An 18,548-nucleotide genomic window follows, 5' to 3' on the forward strand; every position below is an offset into this window, starting at 1 on the left:
CTGTTTGTGTCTTGTGTACTTTTTTGTCCTATTTTAGGCGTGGAAATGAGCCCCCCTTTAGCAGCACACCTCGGCGCATAGGCGGAGGCCGAAGGGTGGTCGAGGATGCCTCAGAGGAGGACACCGACTCCCAAAGCGACTTCAATGGAACAAAGTCCGCTGACTAAGGGACTTTTTAAAAAACCATATATGAGAAATACTGTTCAGGGCAAAGCCTGCCACTTAAAACAAAGAAAAAGCCTATTATGCTATCTATCTGTCCTCTTGTTTCAGAGCACCTTTTCTTGACACAAAAACAATCAGGACATGATTTCAACTTAGTGGGGTCGTCTAGTGGTTATGCTTTTGTGTGATTTGCTGTTTTTTTTTTCCCTTTTCTATTTTCACTGTTTTTTTTTTTTTTACTGCACTGACACAAACATAGGAGCCTCTAATTAACACCCACTTAGTACTTAAAGCAGTGACAAAGTGTAAATCTACAGATGTAGAACTATTATCAGTTACCGTCGTCCTGTTGCCTGTGACTGCTGTTATTGTTCCAGAGCACCACTCTAGGGTTTCAGATTGGATGCATAGACAGATATTTCAATCCCCAGTCTGCTTCTAGTCAGCAGTGTTGTTTATTACCCCCACCAAGGAAAAACATTTTTAGCTTCCGTCATATTATTTGTGCCTCTCATGTGTCCAAACCTGTTTAGAGACGCGGTTTATGAAATGTTTGAGGTCAGACAAGGTTTTCGGTTACTGTTAACCAGAAAACTGAGTCACATATCAACATGGAGCACTAAGCAACGCTCAGATCTTCTTTCAGTAGCTTTCCTCTCTCCAGATTTACTGTACTTAGAAACAAAAAGTCCCTGATCACCCTAAACTAAGTCAATCTCATTTTATAATTTTCTTTGTATTCAACAAATGTTTACATGGCACTTTTTGTATCCATTACCTGTTGAACCACCTGCACAAGAAATAAAGAAAAAAAAATAGTTTGACTTTCTCCTTTTAATGTTTCTGTCTTGGTCAGTAACTCACTCACATTATTCACATCTGCTCAGTTTAGTAGAAAAAGAAAAAACGACTGCAAACCAGCAGGACGAAAGTTGGGTATAGTACCTCAGGCACAAACAGTTTAAAGTCAGCATACAGAAGCAGCTGCAGGCGTCCTAAACAAACAGCCAGTACACAGTGATTACAAGAATTACAACTGGAAGTAGCTCAAGGAAGATTAAAGGGGACCAGTTATGCTTCCCTTTACTTTCTGTCACACTTATAGACGAAACAAGGCCAAAGTTTCAAATCATGAGGTCAGCATATGTGTTAGGATTCCCTGTGAGTCAATATTTCTAGTTCAAGCCTGCTCTAAAGACTATTTTCTGTCTACTCTGTATGTCGTTAAAGAGGATATCCTTAATGTGTTCATTTCAGTGAGGTTCAAAACTTCCGTTTAGGAGGGAGCAGACATAAGAGAAAAAAAAAAAAGCTGGCCTAAATTAAGATCTACAATAACTTGTTTCAGGCAGTGGATAAACTCGGACTGTAAAAAGGTCCTGAATGAGACAAATGATGATTATTTTTAACTGTGTGACCTTCATAGCGCCTCGGTTACACTCAAGAACATTAATATGACTGTAGAAACAAGCATTACAGGCCCCCTTTAAACTGTCCTGCAAACAGGAGGACCTCCAGATTTCAGATGTTACAAGTTAATTCCTACACAAAGGCTACAGTGCAGTATACAGTGATAGCTACTGTATAAAGGTCATATTTAGATATGCAACTTTAATATTTGCTTAATGAGCTGCTTAATGAGCTGCTGGATGGCAGTAGTGACAAGATCCATTTAAACAGAAACATTTCAGGGAAAAGCATAGCTGTCACATCAGAATCGCTCCATTTCCTAATTTCAAAGTCTTCTTTATACCTACACAAATATACGAACAGTGCTAATTTGACCATTTCAAAATCTATTATTGCTTATCATGTTTACCATATGTCCACCATGTAAGTCTAAGTGGCAGAAAGAGATACTATACATTCAAGTGCCTGTCTAAAATATACTGTCAGCTACCATCAGTAAAAAGGTTTATGATAACATTAGATCATAAATCTTCAGCATGATAAATTTTATCTTTTATAACCCCAGTAAAGCAGAAAATAGTTGGTGTGTGAAATGGTTGGAGGGAGGTAATAGGAAGGACCCGAATGATAACGAAATGGGGTTGGGGGGTATACTAAATGCTATTACTTTAACCACCATGAAGTCAAGTGGCACCCCTCTCGATGAAAATCTGACAGAGACGATGATCTGTTTCGGTATTTTAACACCTGGATCAGCCGTGGCACTGCAGCAAAGCAAGAGCCCAAAAACTGAAGAAGTAACAGCAGTGATGAAGGCTGGCTGAAATACTAACGCCAATTCATGGCAGGAAGTAATTCATTGTCAGCTCATTCATTCACCCAGTCTGAAATATTTTTAAACCAAAATATCAATCTGTGTTCTTCAAGACATGATGGGAAACGATAAACACAGAAAAGGCCAATGACAAAGCTAAACCATGTTTTTCATATATATCTCAAAGAAAAACAAACCTATTGCTTTTGTTATTTTCAGTTTTCCCATTTATCACAGCTTTGGTTTTGACTTTGTCACAAACACAATATTTGCTCAACTTTTCCATAAACAATACTCCAGATTCTTGGTCCCTATACCAGGGTTACTTTCCAGTGCTTTTAATTATTAAAACTGTTCCTTACATGGATAATGATTAATAGGCTAGTGCACTAGATTAGTGATGTAGGAGCAGAAATGTTTACAAAGCCCTGCTGTGCTTGATCCAACCACAGAAAACACAGAAGGTCCATGAGTTGTTTTTTTTTTGTTTTTTAAGTTAGCCACCACAGCATTAGAGATATAGTGGAAGATATGCTGCGAATGGTAGGGTCCACAGGATGTAGTGCTGCCTCCTGTGATATGGTGTGGTACAAGCCTGAGAGAGCAGAAGTTCGTGTGTTAATGGGCAGAGCCTCTCTCTTTGCTCAGTGAGGGCACGGTGCAAGGACAATCAGCAGGACGTACGGCGACAAGGAAGACAGCTCAGCTCAAAGTCCAGGGGTGTCATATGAGGAAGGTCAGGAGGGAGAGAGAAAGGAAGGGTTTTTTCCCCTCCCCTCTCATAGCAGTATCTTGACCCCTCCCTGTGGAGACTGGGCACCATGGGAGATCCCTCTTGGAGGAGCTGGTCCAAACTCTAACCGTTTCACCAAACTGAAAAACAAAGTTCAACTCATGAGCTAAAGCTGTACATTCAGAGTCACAATCTTTTTTCAAATGTAGTTACAGTCAAAGGCCTCAAGGCTTTGCATTTGGACTGTTGCCATCTTGTTTTTTGTTTGTTGTGTTTAACAAGCACAGGGTGGTTCTGACTGAGAGACCCATAACAATGCTTGTGAGTTAGTGGCTTATTAAACAAAGTTAGGCAGCCAGATCCTAAAGCATATCCTGCTTTATCATTCATTTCACATCTTGAATGGAGCCAGAATGCACAAAATAAACATCATGTTTGTTCAGTAAGACTTCAAATTAATGAATGACTTTATAAAGTCATCAGGAACATTTTTACTCATGTCATAAAAGTAAAGAGGGGAGCATCATTCTCCCATCGACCTTTTACAGAGTTCATTTTGCAACCCCCGGAGACGCCCCCTGCTGGCCATTACATCATGACATTACACATGTCACTGCTTGGGTTTAGCCCAACTTCATCTGGCTTTTCAGGCCCAGAGGCCACATCCATTTTTAACTCTGTTCCCCATAAAGATGACATTTGACGGCACCCCTGTGCTGGTGTTTTGACACCTCAGTATATATTGATAGACGTGGAAAAACAACCGTTGGAATAGTTTCCAGGTTTTGTGATGGGTAGCTGGACAGGCAGAGCTCACCCCCTCAACTTCTGATGCAAACCCGGCCATTTTGTTCCATATGCAGGCATGAAATATGACAGTAACTGCTCAGATCATAAAACAGCTTGAATAATTTCTCCTAGGAGAAGGTAAAGACTCTATGCATAGTCTATACAGGTTATAACTGGTGTAGAGACCTATATATGCCAACATTCAACTACACATTACCTCATGTATTACATTGTTTAGCTACAAACACCATTATCACCAGTTATCACTACCAGTTGGCAAAGTGGTAAAGATAAAAGGCACCTAATTTAAGGAAGTAAAATTAAAGTATCATGCAGATTCTGAAATATTCAAATAGCCATTAAGTTTTATTAAATTCTGTTAGCATGCAATAAGCTACTAAACTTTTTTCCAGGGACAATCAACAAAAATAGAATAATAAAACTCTAAAATACCAAACAGCAACTTTAAGAGCTGGAAATTAGGCAAACAGAGAAGTAACAAGGTACAATCTGGATCCATAAGAAGGCCAATCATAAAGTATGCAGATAGCTAGACGTGTATTACTCAAAACAGATCTTCTACTGTAAACTCATGATGACATTCCCTCACCTGTCATACTGAGAAGGAGGGCTCAGGCCCACCGCCTGGAGCTCAGCACCTGCATCTAAACCCGAAGGACTGCCAGGACCAACTGTAAGCGCCGGTCTGTTGACGGATGTGTCGTACACAAAGTCTCGACAAGATGCCAACTTGGACTCCAAATTCTGGCAGGATTAAAATAAATAAATACAGAAATCAATAATAAAGACATACAAACCAACATAGCACTTTCAGTACAAGTATTAACTTTCTTACTCCAACTTTTCTGAGTAGTTCCCCAACGATGTTGAGTGCAGATATTCTAGCCGATGTAGTAAGCGGGGTTCCTGTTAGACTATCGCCTAAAACAACAACCACACATAAGCTGATAAACACATGTTTTTTTAGTATAGAGGTACTTATTAAGATAGAGTTTTATATTACCTCTCCGGATGTTGGAAGCTGGGGTTGTGACATATGAACTAATAGGTTTGGAGGGTGTGACGGGGATGGAAGGATTTCCAGCTGAGGGTAACATCGTATCAGGACGATCTGTGTCTTTGCCCAGGCTGCTGGATGGCCGTCTCTCCTTCTGTCGTACAGCCAGCTCATGGCGAAGGTCTGCCGCAAGTTACAGAAGTAACAGAATTTAAACCATCTTCTAACCAACCACCTATTATAGTTTTTCAGAAGTAATTTATATTTGTGGAAAAAGCTGGCATATGGGGCAGGCAAACATGATCAAAAACAAAAGTAAAGGTGACGCTGGTTGCACAATGAAACCTGACGACCAACTGCCGGTTCAGTTTCTCACAGCACATTAAAAGCACATACAATATATTAACTGTGATAGCGTTCCACACTTTAGAAAGATTCACCAAGTGAATTTCCACACACCATATAACACTAAAATATATGCCTATAGCTGTCTGTGAAGACCAGTTAAGCATAGACTCATAAACACTTATAAAACCCATTAAATAATTTTACCTAGGTTACTAGTTAAAACATATCCTATAAAATTATTATATATTAACAGTCAGGTGTACAATAAACGGGAAGAACAGGACATAAATAAAAACAGGAACTGCTGAATTAATCAAACTATCAAAATTCACTGAGTCAGTGATAAGAGAAATCAGCAGTTCTTGTGAACCTGAGAAGCTGCTTTGAGTGGATGATTGTGTGTACCTCTAGCTTCGTCCTTGAGCCTCTGAACAGACTCAAGCAGGTTCTCTTTCTCATCCAGCTCACTTTCAAGAAAGGCGTTTCTCTCAATGACCTGGTTCATCCGCTGCTCAAAGTCCTCCAGAGACATGATGGTAGCCCTGAGACAAGCAGAGAGGACATATTATGCAATATTGTTTATATATTGGCAAGTCTAACAGGCACAGCATGGCTGTGTGAACATGTACCAACTTTTAAGCACTGACCTTTTGGTTCTCTCCAGGTCATCATTGGATTGCTCTAACTCTCTGATATACTTCTGCAGATGATCTCTAACTGCTCTGGTCTCTCCCAGCTCTTCCTCAAGTGTTGATATGTGCCTCAAAGCATCAGAATGCTGGACTTCAAATTTCTCCTACAAAAAGCACAAGAACAAATAAACTGAAACTGACAGTGTCAGCTTGGCAAGGTCATGGCAAATTAATCAACACAGCTGCCGTTCATATTTTAATAAGAAAAGCTGACTATTTTATTAAACGTTGAGACAATAAACCCTTTAAAAAGTTCCCTCTCCCCACATTTGAGCATTTTTTGAACACACAACTGAATTTACTTTCTCCACTATGCTTATTTCCCCATGGACCACTGACTAAAATAGCAGTCAGCTGCTTTATACCCAGGCAGCAATTTTCCTAGTGGCAGTAGCAATAACAAGCTGAATGTTGGTAGGCTAAAAGCTGCTTGTGTGGGGTGTGTCTGTTCCAAATCCTCAATGTCACTAAGTGGAGCATCAGTGCTTGTGTCCCTCTATTAAGGGGCCACAGCCTACTTAAAATCAAGGTTGTCTACCTTTATGTTTTCCAGTTCTACACGAAGCCGGTGATTATCCTGCAGGAGCTCTTTGTTTCGACCCTCACATTGCTTCAGCTCTGTCTCAAGCTCAGCCTCATAGTCCCGACTCATCTGCTGGAATTCCTGCAGCTCCTCTTGAGCCTCCTCAGCCCTGGTGACAGAGCAATGTACAACACCTCCAAAATATCAGCTCAGCACATGTTAAGAATTATATAACAATAACTGCAGAAAGTAATTTCCTAAAAGTAAGTCCTCCGATTGTATGCCTTTTTTTAGTACCTTTGCTCGTATCTCTCTGCTTGCTCCTTCCAGAAGCCCAGCTCCTCTTCTAGGGATGCAAACTTGCGTGTTGTCGGCTCTACCATGTCTGCTGCTCCGAGTAAGGATGGAGGGAGGATTCAATCAAATTATAGCTTTCTCCTTTCTTAAATTACGTGGTTGTCTCACTTGGGGACACATCATTACAAAACCGTTAGCGAGTGCTAACTTTATTAGCTAACACAAATTACCTCCGCCGAACAATTTCCTTCACATACTTATGCCAAAAAAGGGATAACCAAAAAAATAGTTTTAAAGTTTATTTGTAGAATAGTAAAAAATGAAACGGAAACTTTTAAATCTAAATGCAATGTCAGAGAATGCATATGGCCCGGCTAAGTTTTTAGCTAACTTAAGCTAATATAGGCAGCTAACCGATCTAGTTCGATATGTGATTCTAAAGCTGCTCTAAACGGAACTAAACACACTCACCTGCATATGAAGGAACGATTAAAGCATGCTACAGCTAAGGGAATGTACTTCGATGTGATGATATTTTTTCCGGATTTATTGAGTATACGTATTGAGAATTGCACAAACTAATCCTTCGTTACCACGTCGATCGTCTCGCCAACCAAATAAATACGAACATTGAGTTCGTGAAGCTCATTGGGCAACACAGATGACGTTTTTAAAGATTAACCAATCATATGATTTAGCAGACCTGTAGGCCGGGAAGGCGGAGCCTCAAGCACAGTCCGTTGTTTCTGCTTTGTAAGGCGTTTATGATATTTCATACACTGCATTTATAATAAAAGAAATTATTGTATAGCCCTCACATTTAGATTTAGATTTTCTTTTTTTTGTTTGTTTGTTTTTTGTTTCAGTATTCTGCCCATATTACTACACCGACTGTCTGACAGGGAAAGTGAAATGGAATTGAAGCACTTTTTTCTTAATACATGATAAAGCGTAAAATGTTCTTGAGCTTTCATTCAGTCATCATTTATGTATGGGAAACATACAATGGTAGTGGCTCCACTGATGCTTTGTGTTATAAAAAAACAACAACAACAACTGTATTTCAGAAATGGCTGAGCTACTGTGATTTCTCCAAACAACTATCTCTAGGGTTTACAGAGTGCCTATACTACTTTAAACTAATAGGAAATAACTCAAATTACCACTTGTTCCAACCAATGTATGCAGAAGAACATCTCTGAATGTACAGCATGTCCAGCCTTGAAGCAGACAGGCTACAACTATATAAAATCACAGTGAGTGCCTCACTTGTCAGCTTACAACGGGAAACTGAGGCTACTCACACAGGTTGATCATAACTGGACATCAGTTTGGAAAAAAGTTCTGATGAGTCTCATTTTCTGCATTCAGACATTCAGATGGTAGGGTCAGAATTTGCCATGAACAGCATGAAAGCATGGCTCCATCCTACATTGTATCAATGGTTCACACTGCTGGTGGTGTAATGGTGTGGAAGATATTTTGCTGCCACATTTTGGTCCCCTTAGTACCAGTTTGGCATTGATAAAACACCACAGCCTACCTTCAATATTGCTGATTTATGCTATGATTTCAGTATGGATCAAAATCTCTATACCCTGTTGAATAGATGTCATTATAAATTAAGGCAGTTCTGAATGCAAAAGGTGTCCAATGTGCTACTAATAAGTTGTACCTATTAAAGTGGCCATGAGTGTGTATTAATTAAGTTAGAAATAAAAGGATAATAATCCAAAATGGTCATTCTGGCAGTGATACCATTAGTATTACAGTACTTGGAAAAATATAAATGTACCTTTCATGTAATTTGGACAGTTTAGGTTATATTTTAATTTTAGTGAGTGCAAACCAAAGTACATCATATACAGTATGCCAATGCTGATAACTTCACATTAGAAGGCAAAAATGCTTTACAACACAAACAAAAGTTCCAGTTTTTATAATATCAAGTGGTCTTAATTTATTGCGGCTTATTTTAAATAATTACACATGTAAACGAATAAAAACAAAGTGGTAAGAAGCTTCCCTCATTCTATAATAAAAGATAGGAAGCAGCTGTCCGAAGAACATGGCTCACTTTGATTTAAAGGCAATTTGGATCCTGAGCAAAGACGTGTGCAAAAAAAAAATAAAATAGGAAATCCTATGTAGAAAAAATTGCGACACCTGCTCCACTTATCTCTGGAGTATTTCCATGCATTAAAGTAAGAAGGTAAGGTAAACTGAATTGGTCAAACTACAGGTTTGTAGCTTAACACGCTACAACAGCTCCAATAAAAACAAGTCCAAAGGAGTTCATCTCAGTGCTTCTTTTCCATCAGAGCATCCTCATCAGGTCATCTCATCAGAAGTAACAAGGCACTGGAGGAAGACAAAATAAGTATGATGTTAAATACAACACATTTATTTTGGCTCTCATCAGAACACTCAAGAGTTTATCCTTACATGAGAGTAACTATTCTTCAGCCTTATCCGTTTCTTTGTTGTCCTTGTGAGAGCACGTCTTCTTACTGTCTAAAACATCAGTCTTCACCTGCCCCAGAGATCGCAGTAGACACATGGTGTCAAACCCCTCATCATCAGCCTCTTGCAACAATTCAAGCACCTGTGGAAGAGACATTTTTCTAATTTTTCTAAGAAGAAAGGAACAACACAAACAAGTGCCCATGCTTCACCCACAGTTTTAGTGTTGAGACGCACCTGCAGACACTTAAAGGACTTAAGTGCGCTCAGGTTCTCATGCAGAAACAGCAGATAGATACTGAGGTCATTGTAGACGGGGGTGACCAGACCCAGAGCACCAAATCCTGGCAGCATCTCATAAGGCCGAAGGAAGCTGGAGCTTTGACGTGCTGGCCCAAGAGCAGCATACACCACTAATGGAGCAAGAATCACATACACTCCCAGGTTGATATAGCTGAGAAGCCTGAAAACACCAACTGCAACAAGCTTACACTGAACAGGAGACGGCACCATGCTGTTGTTCTTCAGCACTCCTGTCCGCAGGTCACACGGAAACTCATCCGTGAGAGAAGCTAGCAGGATGTAATAGCCAAGGTAGATACATGCAAGCAGGAGGATCAGCAGAGTCAGTCCCCGACATGCCAGGTACTTGACCACAAGTCTGTGAGAGAAGCGCTTGGTCTTTAAATACTGCTCCACTAAAGGGTATTTAAAGCAGCCTTCAGTCAGGTCCGAAGCACTGCAGCAGGAAAAAGGTAAATGAACAATTAGCATGAGATAAAATGACTTCAGTTTCATAGCACTTTGTGGAAAATAGTTTTTAAACTACATTTTGGGGTTTTTAATGATCATTAATATTCAAAAAATGCCCCACTTTGTATGTCAGGAGTGAAAGACAAGCATTTCTCCCTGCCAGCTTTGCTTCTTTAACACTACCACAAGATGGCACCAAAGATGCCATCACTCTTCAGCAGATACAAAATGAAAAGAATTCAGATGTCCTGTGTACTGCTGCCTACCTTTCACCAAATAGCAGGAAGACCCAGTTAGCAACAATAAAATAAATGAAGCATTTAGCAGCTTTAAAAATGTGAGTGTAGGATGACTGAATGTTCTCTACACGAATACAAATATGGTACATTTCTCTTATATTTTTACTTGTACATATCTGAGATTCTTTTCAACCTTTTCGATTTGGATTTATTTATTATTTATATTGTAAAGCCCGATGGCGAGTAAATGCACCGAAATTTCGTTCTGGTGTGCACTAACAGTTGTATGTTCTGAATAACAATAAAGTGGCTATTCTATTCTTTTCTATTCTAAATGACGTCTCTATAAACTGGCTGCATGTGTAAATTAATGGCCTCATATGTGTAGTTTGTCGTCAAAGTTCAAGCTAGCTCATACTATAATAAAAAAGTGGTAGACCAACATTTTAAATAAATACCTTCAGAAGACTTTGAAAAAAGGAGTCTCCCAGTCTAATCACCTGCCAAAATCTACAAGAGTAAAGCAGTTGAGTACATTGACTGTAGGTGATAACAAGGTGTTTACCTCTGTGTGCCTTCGGGTGCATCCTTGCTATCTAAAGAGGCTAAATTCTTGGCTAGTCTGATGGCACGATTATAAAAGCGGTCTAGCTCCTCCATGATAAAGCTGAGATCAGAGGAGAGGTGCGGAGCTGCTGTGAAGCGCCAGAACAAGGCGGGGATGTACATGAGGATGGCCAGTGAGAGCAGGATGTATGGGAAGAACTGTGGAAGTCACAGAAAGGAAGACAAATGTATTAGTAGCTTTATTTTGGCTAATATTACTTTATAATGTTTATTCTTTTAATATTATAAAGAAAATAATGTCTTTGCCGTTCTTTGGTGCCCTCGCAGATGTTTTAGGAAGCACTCGTCTGGCAAAACTTGATTATTATGTTTAATTTGATCATCACCAGATTATGATGTGGGTATATACAAGGTTGTAGTTCGTTTCAGTGTCTACTAAGTAGTTGTTTAAATAAATTTGTAATGTGCCTAGCATCTGTTGAAAATATGAGACTTATTTCATTATGGTTAATGTAATATCTAATTTAGCTATTCGAAGACCTACAAAATGAAAATTAATGACGTTTTACAAATGAAGAGGTAATTAATTAACAGAAGTATTAATCTGCCAATAAATTATTAAAAAAAACCCATTAACAACTGATAAAAAAAAACAAGTGATAAAAATAGCATTTCATTAAATTAAAACTGACATATAATCAGCAATGCACTAGTTATAAATTCGATTTCTAGTATAATTAGATTTCAGCATAGTATTATGTTTATTGTGCAGGTATAAATGAGCATACTATATGTGTAAAAGATTTATTGCACAGGTGTGTATATGTTTCAATACAAATTCCTGCACTTTAACATAACATTGCACCTTTTTTATAAACATGTCCAGTGCATTTACTGTCTGTGTTTGGTTATACTGTGTGTACCTTGTGTAGCCACAGTGGCGAGCTGTCTGCTTGCTGCTGCACTGCTGCCCAACAAAAAGAGTCCACGTATCCAGCCTGTCTCCAGGAAAAGTTAGTGGGAGGAAAGCAGCTGATCTGGGTGCCTGAGGACCCAGAGGAAAACAAAGAATCAGTGCTAATGGGTGGCTTGTTTTTTCAGAAAAATTAATGCAGCCTTCTTTTTTCTGCACTCATGGTCCAGTTGCTTTGAATTGCTTTCAGCATATTTTGAGCCAATAATTACGTCATCGCCTGTTGTGGCAGGGATTCAAAGTATGCACAATTAAGAAAAAAATGCCCCTCATACTCAGTGGACAGGAACATCTTCCATGTGTTTTCTGTTCACTAGATACAACCACACCAACTATCAGTTATTTGAGCTCCAGCATCAGAGCAATGACCTTTTGATGTTTAGCAAAAGTGCAAATTTTGAAATTTTGTAAATAAAACAAAATAAAATGTAAGATGACAGTCGTCATTTTGGTGTCCTGACTTCTTTTAAATACAGTCTGTGATCCTGTTGCCATGCGTTAACTTGTATTGTTTGGGTTTTACCTCTCCCATCTTTTCACGCACTTGTTTGGTATTTTATTATTTATGTAACTAACCTTTGGAACTAAGAAACTGGAACTAAGAAGTAAATTCACTGCTTTTCTGCAATTTTCATACTTAGCCAAGCCACCCAAATTCCCACACGGGACCCTGTGGCATGCTGATGTTTGACACCCATCCTATGGCATCCCATTTCTGCTTAAAAATAAGCCAATTCGCAACTCAGTGTTTCTATAGCTCAGAAGACTTTCCTTCCTGCAGCTATTTTTTTGTGACTGCCACACTATTTTTAATTGGGAACATTAATAATAGATTTTGAACCACTTTGCATTTCAACCTCAGAAGCACAACAGTAGTTCCCACAAGGCTTGCAGAGTAATGATCCATCTGGTCTGATTATGGACAGTGTGTTGGACTATGAGCATTGTGACCTAAGGGGATTATGTAGATTTGTGAAACTGCTGATGGAGCTAGATTTTTGTTTACACTCCAGAGGGAGGTATGCAGATCAAACTTGTGCCATATGTGTTTGTGTCTTTTCTCGCACTCATTGCATTCAGAAACAAGCTCATCCATGAAAAGAACACGTGTGTCAGCATGCCACTGTTTTCACCATCATCATCATCAGCACCAGCAGCAGCTGCAGAGGCAGCAGGATGCTTGCCTCACTGTCTGGGAGTGAAAGGAGCAGACGGGTGGAGACTCAAACCACACCTTCTTCCACACCTCTGTCCTTCTGCATAGTAAAACACTCATCTTCACCCTACACTCTATGTCAGTTTGATTTTATTTAAGGAACAATAAGTTTCCCTGCCGGGATTGCATTTTCCCACATAATGAAACTGTCTCTTCACACATTTAACTCACCCACTGAGACCTCCTGAGCAAAGGCGAGCGAGATGAGGAACAAAGGCAGTCCCACCGCCAGAAACGTGACTATTTTGTCCACAGCCAACTCGAGACGGATGCCTTTGTACTTGGTCTCCGTCGGGTCCTTTAACAAAAAGTCGGAAAAGACGTACTCGGTGGCTACGTGTGCGATCGCCATGTCAGACGGGAACAAAAAGTCGGTGCCGTCTAATTGATGGGAGAGTCCGTTTCTTTTCAATTAAGCAAACAGCTTCTGGTGTTTCAACGATGTCGAGTCGCTCTCACGGTGGATAGTGTATGTATAAAAGGACAAAAATAACGGACCCACGTCCGTTCACAACGGGGCTGATGGTTGAACCTGTTTCCCTGCCTACCCCAGACATCAACGGGAGGGGAGGGGGGGGGGGGGGTCTGCCAGCCACTAGGGAGCGCTATTGTTCCGTTATACTCGACCGCTCAAAGCTTCTTTTTTTAAAAACGAACAAACAAAATAAACCAACAACAAAACTTTGGGGGGCAAAGGTGGGGCTTCTATACAGACATTCACTCCACATTACACCGTATCTATGCCAACTAAGAATAATTAATTAAATTAACACCCACATCACCGTACTCTGGAAGAAAGCTGGAAAGAATTCTGGCAGGAACAGAGACAACACGCAAGAAAGGCCCACGATAGTCAGGCTGAGGGTTTCCATGAGAAGATAAGTAAGACTATCAATAACAATGTTATTAAGATACTTCCTACCAAATGAAAACAACCATTAATTCAACAGTGCTTCCTTTCAGAATGTAATACCACCATTAGAACACTGCATTGCTATGTTTTCATAAAGACATAATGCTCCACCAACAAAAAACATTGCTTAATATTTTGCATGTTTAATCTATAAAAGCAATAATAAATGATAAGCAATAATAACATAAAAAGCATACTGATGGTATGGTCTGAGTATGTATCCTTGGATGTTGTGACTACATGTCGTTTTTGTGTGTGTGTGTCAATGGAAAATTGTACTTAGTAGTCAGTATAATCTTTTAATGATATAAGTTTGCATATGGTAGAATACTGCATGTAATCATTTGTGTTTAGAAGTATATAGTTGGTGGCATATTGAAAGAATGTCTCATCCGACTACCTCACCGACAGACCACAGTACGTCAGGCTGAAGGACATCACGTCTGACACTGTGGTCAGCAGCACAGGAGCACCACAGGGAACTGTGCTGTCCCCTCTTCTCTTCACCCTGTACACCTCTGACTTCTGCTACAACTCTGAATTATGCCACATTCAGAAGTTTGCAGACGACACAGCCATCATGGGGTGTATCTGGGATGATCAGGAAGAGGAGTACAGAAGTCTGGTGAGGAACTTTGTCGCATGGAGTCACACAAACCACCTGCAACTCAACACCTCAAAGACTAAGGAACTGGTTGTGGACTTCGGGAGGTCTAGAGCAGGTCCACTGCCGGTTCAGATAGAGGGGGAGGAGGTGGAGGTGGTCAACAAGTACAAGTACCTCGGGCTGTGGGTGGACAATAAACTGGACTGGTCATGCAACACAGAGCACCTGTATAAAAAAGCCCAAAGCCGACTGTACTTCCTCAGGAGGCTGAGGTCTTTTAACATCTGCAGGAAGCTCCTGAGGATGTTTTACCAGTCGGTGGTTGCTGGAGTACTTTTCTATGCTGTGGTGTGCTGGGGGAGCAGCACAGCAAAGAAGGACTCATCCAGGCTGGAGAAACTGATCAGGAGGGTTAGCTCTGTGGTCGGCATGAAGCTGGACACTCTGGTGACAGTGGCAGAGAAAAGGACATTAAAGAAACTGATGGACATTATGGACAATGCCAGGCATCCTCTGCACACGGCCATTAACAACCAGAAGAGTCTGTTCAGTGACAGGTTGCTTCTCCCAAAGACAAGAACTAACAGACTTAAAAACTCCTTTGTCCCACACGCCATCAAACTGTTTAACTCCTCCCTGGAGGGGAGAGGGAGGGGAAACAGGAGGACAAAGGAGGGGGGAACAACTAAGCTGTAGTGCCTCTTCACCTCACTGTGCAATACCTTTTGTGCAATACTTTTGTAAATAGTCAACGGTGCAATAGACTCAATACTTGAAATGTGCAATTCACTTGTATTTTTATTTTTATTCCTATTTATTCTATTTATCCCCTTCGTATATTTTATTTATATTGTCTCTGTATTTATATATATATATATGTGTGTGTGTGTGTGTGTGTGTGTGTGTGTGTATATATATATATATATATATATAATATTCTGTAACTCTGTAACTTCTGTCGGTGCTGTGCTTTTTTGGAAATCGAATTTCCCAGAGGAACCCACCCGAGGGATTAATAATGTTCTATCTAATCTAATCCTAGGAGGTCTGTAACATTCCAGGGTGTTCTGGCGTTCACCCCCACATCCTAGGAGCATGGGAGAGGTTGTACCTTGTCTTATTGTTTTACGGTAGGATTAATGTAGCTATGTCAGTTTTAGTCTAAGTGCTTTTTTACATATAGATGAACTGTTGGTATTTCCAGACCAGCAGGTTAAGGGAAGTCGTTTATGGGGTCACACTCTGAAACACACATACACACACACATACACACACGTACACCTCCACATTCCAATGTAAGGAACAAACGCTCACTGAAGCATATAAATAAAGACCAGGGCAGTCCTCGGGGCGAGTCTCAGTTCTGGAGGCTGCCCTTGCTAGCAAGAAGTTCTGTGTGTTTCTCTTCTCTGAGTCTCTACTGAAGAAGTGTTTTAGAGTATATCTCTTAACAGTGTGTGTGTGTTACCATAGTCTTAGTGGGCATGTGCTGGAATAAGAGCATGTGAAATTTACGACACAGTGTGTTGTAGAACAGTAAGTAGAAAAGTAAGCACTTATAGAAGTAACATTTAATGATTACTTGTCTAGCTCAATAACAGTCAGTGTGTTAGAGTCTATAACCATGCAATGGTTGGTCCAGGGTGACTGAATCTTTTAAGCTCAATTATATTGTTGCACAGTGTTATATTTTGAAGTAAAGGCATGCCATGGAAGTAAAAGTTATTTCCAGCATGAATTTTGATATACGTTGACCAAACAAAATCACAAAGCTGCACGTGCTTACATAATACATAAACATATGTAGGATGTAAATAATAAGACTGAAAAATGGTATATTGCACGGTAGGACTGAGTCGTTATATTTGTTTGAGCAGTGTAACATGTATATATATGAGGGCTGTAAACATGTGGAAGGGAACAATAGAATGATGTACTTTGGATTATATTGTTTGTTTGTTTTTTTTTGACAGATTATGAAATTTACATAAGTAAATGATTAACAATAAATTCCAGAAAGCAATGAGAATATCGCACATCGGATTTTGAATGTGAGGAAAAGGATTTTAAATTAAATTCTAGATTTAAAAGGGAGTCAATGAAGAAGAGTTAGAAGAGTTCATCTGCAGGTAATAGCCTACATAACTATGAGAAACATTCTCTTATCCATTTTTATATTATCATAGAAATTTCCACTTCCAATTTTAGCCTAAAAATACTGTAAAACTAATATAATATCCTGTAACAGTAAGAGTCTACTTCCCAAACTTCTCTACAATACACTTTGTGCAGTAAATAATAAAACCCAAATGTGTAAGTATGAGATATTAGCCTTAAAGATATAAATCTCAAAAAACACCAAAGGATAAAAACAAAAAAACAAAAAGAAATCAGAGGTAAGAATCATATCTTTAAAATAGTCACTTACGACATAAATTGATTATAACAATAAGATATAAAGAGCTTCATTGTACGTACCTGTTCACATCAAACCTCAACTTGTGTTACATTCAGTGATCTGTGTCCCCTGCCAAAACAACAGAGGACTGTCAGGAAGAGGGCTAAGCCTCCATCATTGGTCCTCACGAGTCATGAACATATACTACATTTCCATCAAGGCAGTGCAATCTAAAAAGAAAGAAAAGACTAGAAGATGCAAAGGCGCAAAGAAGGACGACCTGCCCTGCAAAGCATGTAAAGCAGTCTATGGAGACAAAAGTGACCCAAAGGCCACTGAGGAGTGGATCAGCTGCGAACTGCAGCACCTGGTTCCATGAGACTTGTGGAGAAGAAAATGGCATCTGTGCTGATGATGGATTCTTCTGTAAAGACTGTCTTTAAGAATCTGTCTTTTTGAAAATGGAAGATGCAGTTGTTATGAAAATACTCTAATAATTCATTAATTCTTGTTGTTTTTGTAATGCCAGTGTTGTTATTCATGAATTATTAAATCAACACTTGAATGTGTTATGCTTGTGAAAATGAGTTCAAATTAAAGCTGATTGATTTGTTATTGAATTGTTTTACAAGAAATAACTGGTTTCTCTTACAATTTAAATGGCTCATGTGAGATTATTCTGTTGTCATATGTTATCTTATATCTGTAGTTAAAGTAGTTGAATTATGATAACAGCTGTGGGACATATATTATCCTTTAGTTTAGATGGTGTGCTGTGTATGTAGTTTAGTTCTCATTATACTTTTGGGTTAAAAGAACATATTCATTTAGTAGTTCATTAGATAAGTGTGCATCACTCTGTATCCTTGATCTGCTGTGAATGTCTCACATTGTGTTCTTGACATGTTTTACTGCTGAATCATGAAAAGAAAGGTTGTATGCAGGAGACTCTGTGTCTAGGACAGGGGAGATAGACCACATTCCATACCCCCACCTTTACAGAGAGCAGAAAGACAGGGAGCTGAGGTCATAACTTAGGCGCCGTAACAGAGAAAGAATGTGAATGTTTAGGCTTTTACGACTAGGTGGGGGCCACTAAGGCTATAAGAAGCGGAGTAGCCCGTCACCATTTTGAGACATGCTGTGACCCTCTGCAAGCATCTCTCCCGTCCGGACGTTCTTATGCTCTTAAGTGTTGAATTGTATGGAAATAAATGATTGTTGATTGAGCATTTATACACCGAGTATTGTCCTTCCTTCAGCCCAAAGATTAAAAGAATTGGGAGATTTCAACACTCATTTTAGCTGATGAGTGGCTCATCAGGCCCACTTTACCTGAACACTGCTCATCTCAAAAATGTGCAACAGCTCCAGGTGTTTCAAAAGCTATAGGGCCTGAGTAATTGTAATTTATTGAATTAATTCAACATTTACATATTGAAAACAATCCATATTAACAACAAAAACACAAATCACTCACTCAGTGGTTTTTTTGCAGATTATTAAACGATTTGCCAAAAAGTGTCCAAATTTAACTGATTTCTTCCTAAGTCACTTAGATCATTTCTTTCGTGTTTTTTTTGGGGGGGAGCCCCAGCCCTAGGCCCAGAGGCCGAGGGCACTCCACCCC

The 18,548-nt window shown here is 39.5% G+C and overlaps 3 protein-coding genes across 6 annotated transcripts in view; 1 reads left to right on the plus strand and 2 right to left on the minus strand.

The window, feature by feature from the left end:
* myh11a (myosin, heavy chain 11a, smooth muscle) overlaps window positions 1-983 on the plus strand; it is a 33,021-nt gene extending 32,038 nt beyond the window's left edge. For 2 of the 3 annotated variants that reach the window (XM_085460194.1, XM_085460195.1), the window contains one exon: window positions 38-983. In XM_085460194.1, the coding sequence (XP_085316320.1) occupies window positions 38-167 (130 nt within the window). In that variant the 3' untranslated portion in view covers window positions 168-983. The remainder of the gene's footprint in view (window positions 1-37) is intronic. The other variant, XM_085460197.1, reaches the window with a different exon arrangement.
* Window positions 187-7,444, minus strand: LOC146708357 (nuclear distribution protein nudE homolog 1-like). Its single transcript, XM_085460198.1, has 9 exons — window positions 7,261-7,444; window positions 6,790-6,880; window positions 6,508-6,661; window positions 5,925-6,073; window positions 5,683-5,819; window positions 4,936-5,112; window positions 4,768-4,853; window positions 4,522-4,676; window positions 187-3,262 (listed from the first exon to the last, which is right to left on the minus strand). Exons 2-9 carry the CDS (start codon window positions 6,873-6,875, stop codon window positions 3,169-3,171), a joined length of 1,038 nt encoding a protein of 345 aa, XP_085316324.1. The 5' UTR covers window positions 6,876-6,880; window positions 7,261-7,444; the 3' UTR covers window positions 187-3,168.
* A 1,154-nt stretch (window positions 7,445-8,598) lies between these two features.
* Window positions 8,599-13,573, minus strand: LOC146708358 (pannexin-1-like). 2 transcript variants are annotated; one of them, XM_085460200.1, is made up of 7 exons: window positions 13,172-13,573; window positions 11,735-11,856; window positions 10,810-11,009; window positions 9,744-9,991; window positions 9,490-9,665; window positions 9,235-9,394; window positions 8,599-9,150 (listed from the first exon to the last, which is right to left on the minus strand). In XM_085460200.1, the coding sequence occupies exons 1-6, from the start codon at window positions 13,350-13,352 to the stop codon at window positions 9,245-9,247; spliced, it is 1,077 nt and encodes a 358-aa protein (XP_085316326.1). In that variant the 5' UTR covers window positions 13,353-13,573; the 3' UTR covers window positions 8,599-9,150; window positions 9,235-9,244. The 2 variants fall into 2 exon arrangements, with proteins under 2 accessions (XP_085316326.1, XP_085316325.1); XM_085460199.1 differs by having other exon boundaries at window positions 9,490-9,991.
* Between the last annotated feature and the right edge of the window lie 4,975 nt (window positions 13,574-18,548).

This window comes from Copadichromis virginalis, linkage group LG6, assembly GCF_057382275.1.
Source record: "Copadichromis virginalis isolate Kocher_CV1m ecotype Utaka linkage group LG6, C_Virginalis_male_GT1.1, whole genome shotgun sequence".
Lineage (NCBI taxonomy): Eukaryota > Metazoa > Chordata > Actinopteri > Cichliformes > Cichlidae > Copadichromis > Copadichromis virginalis.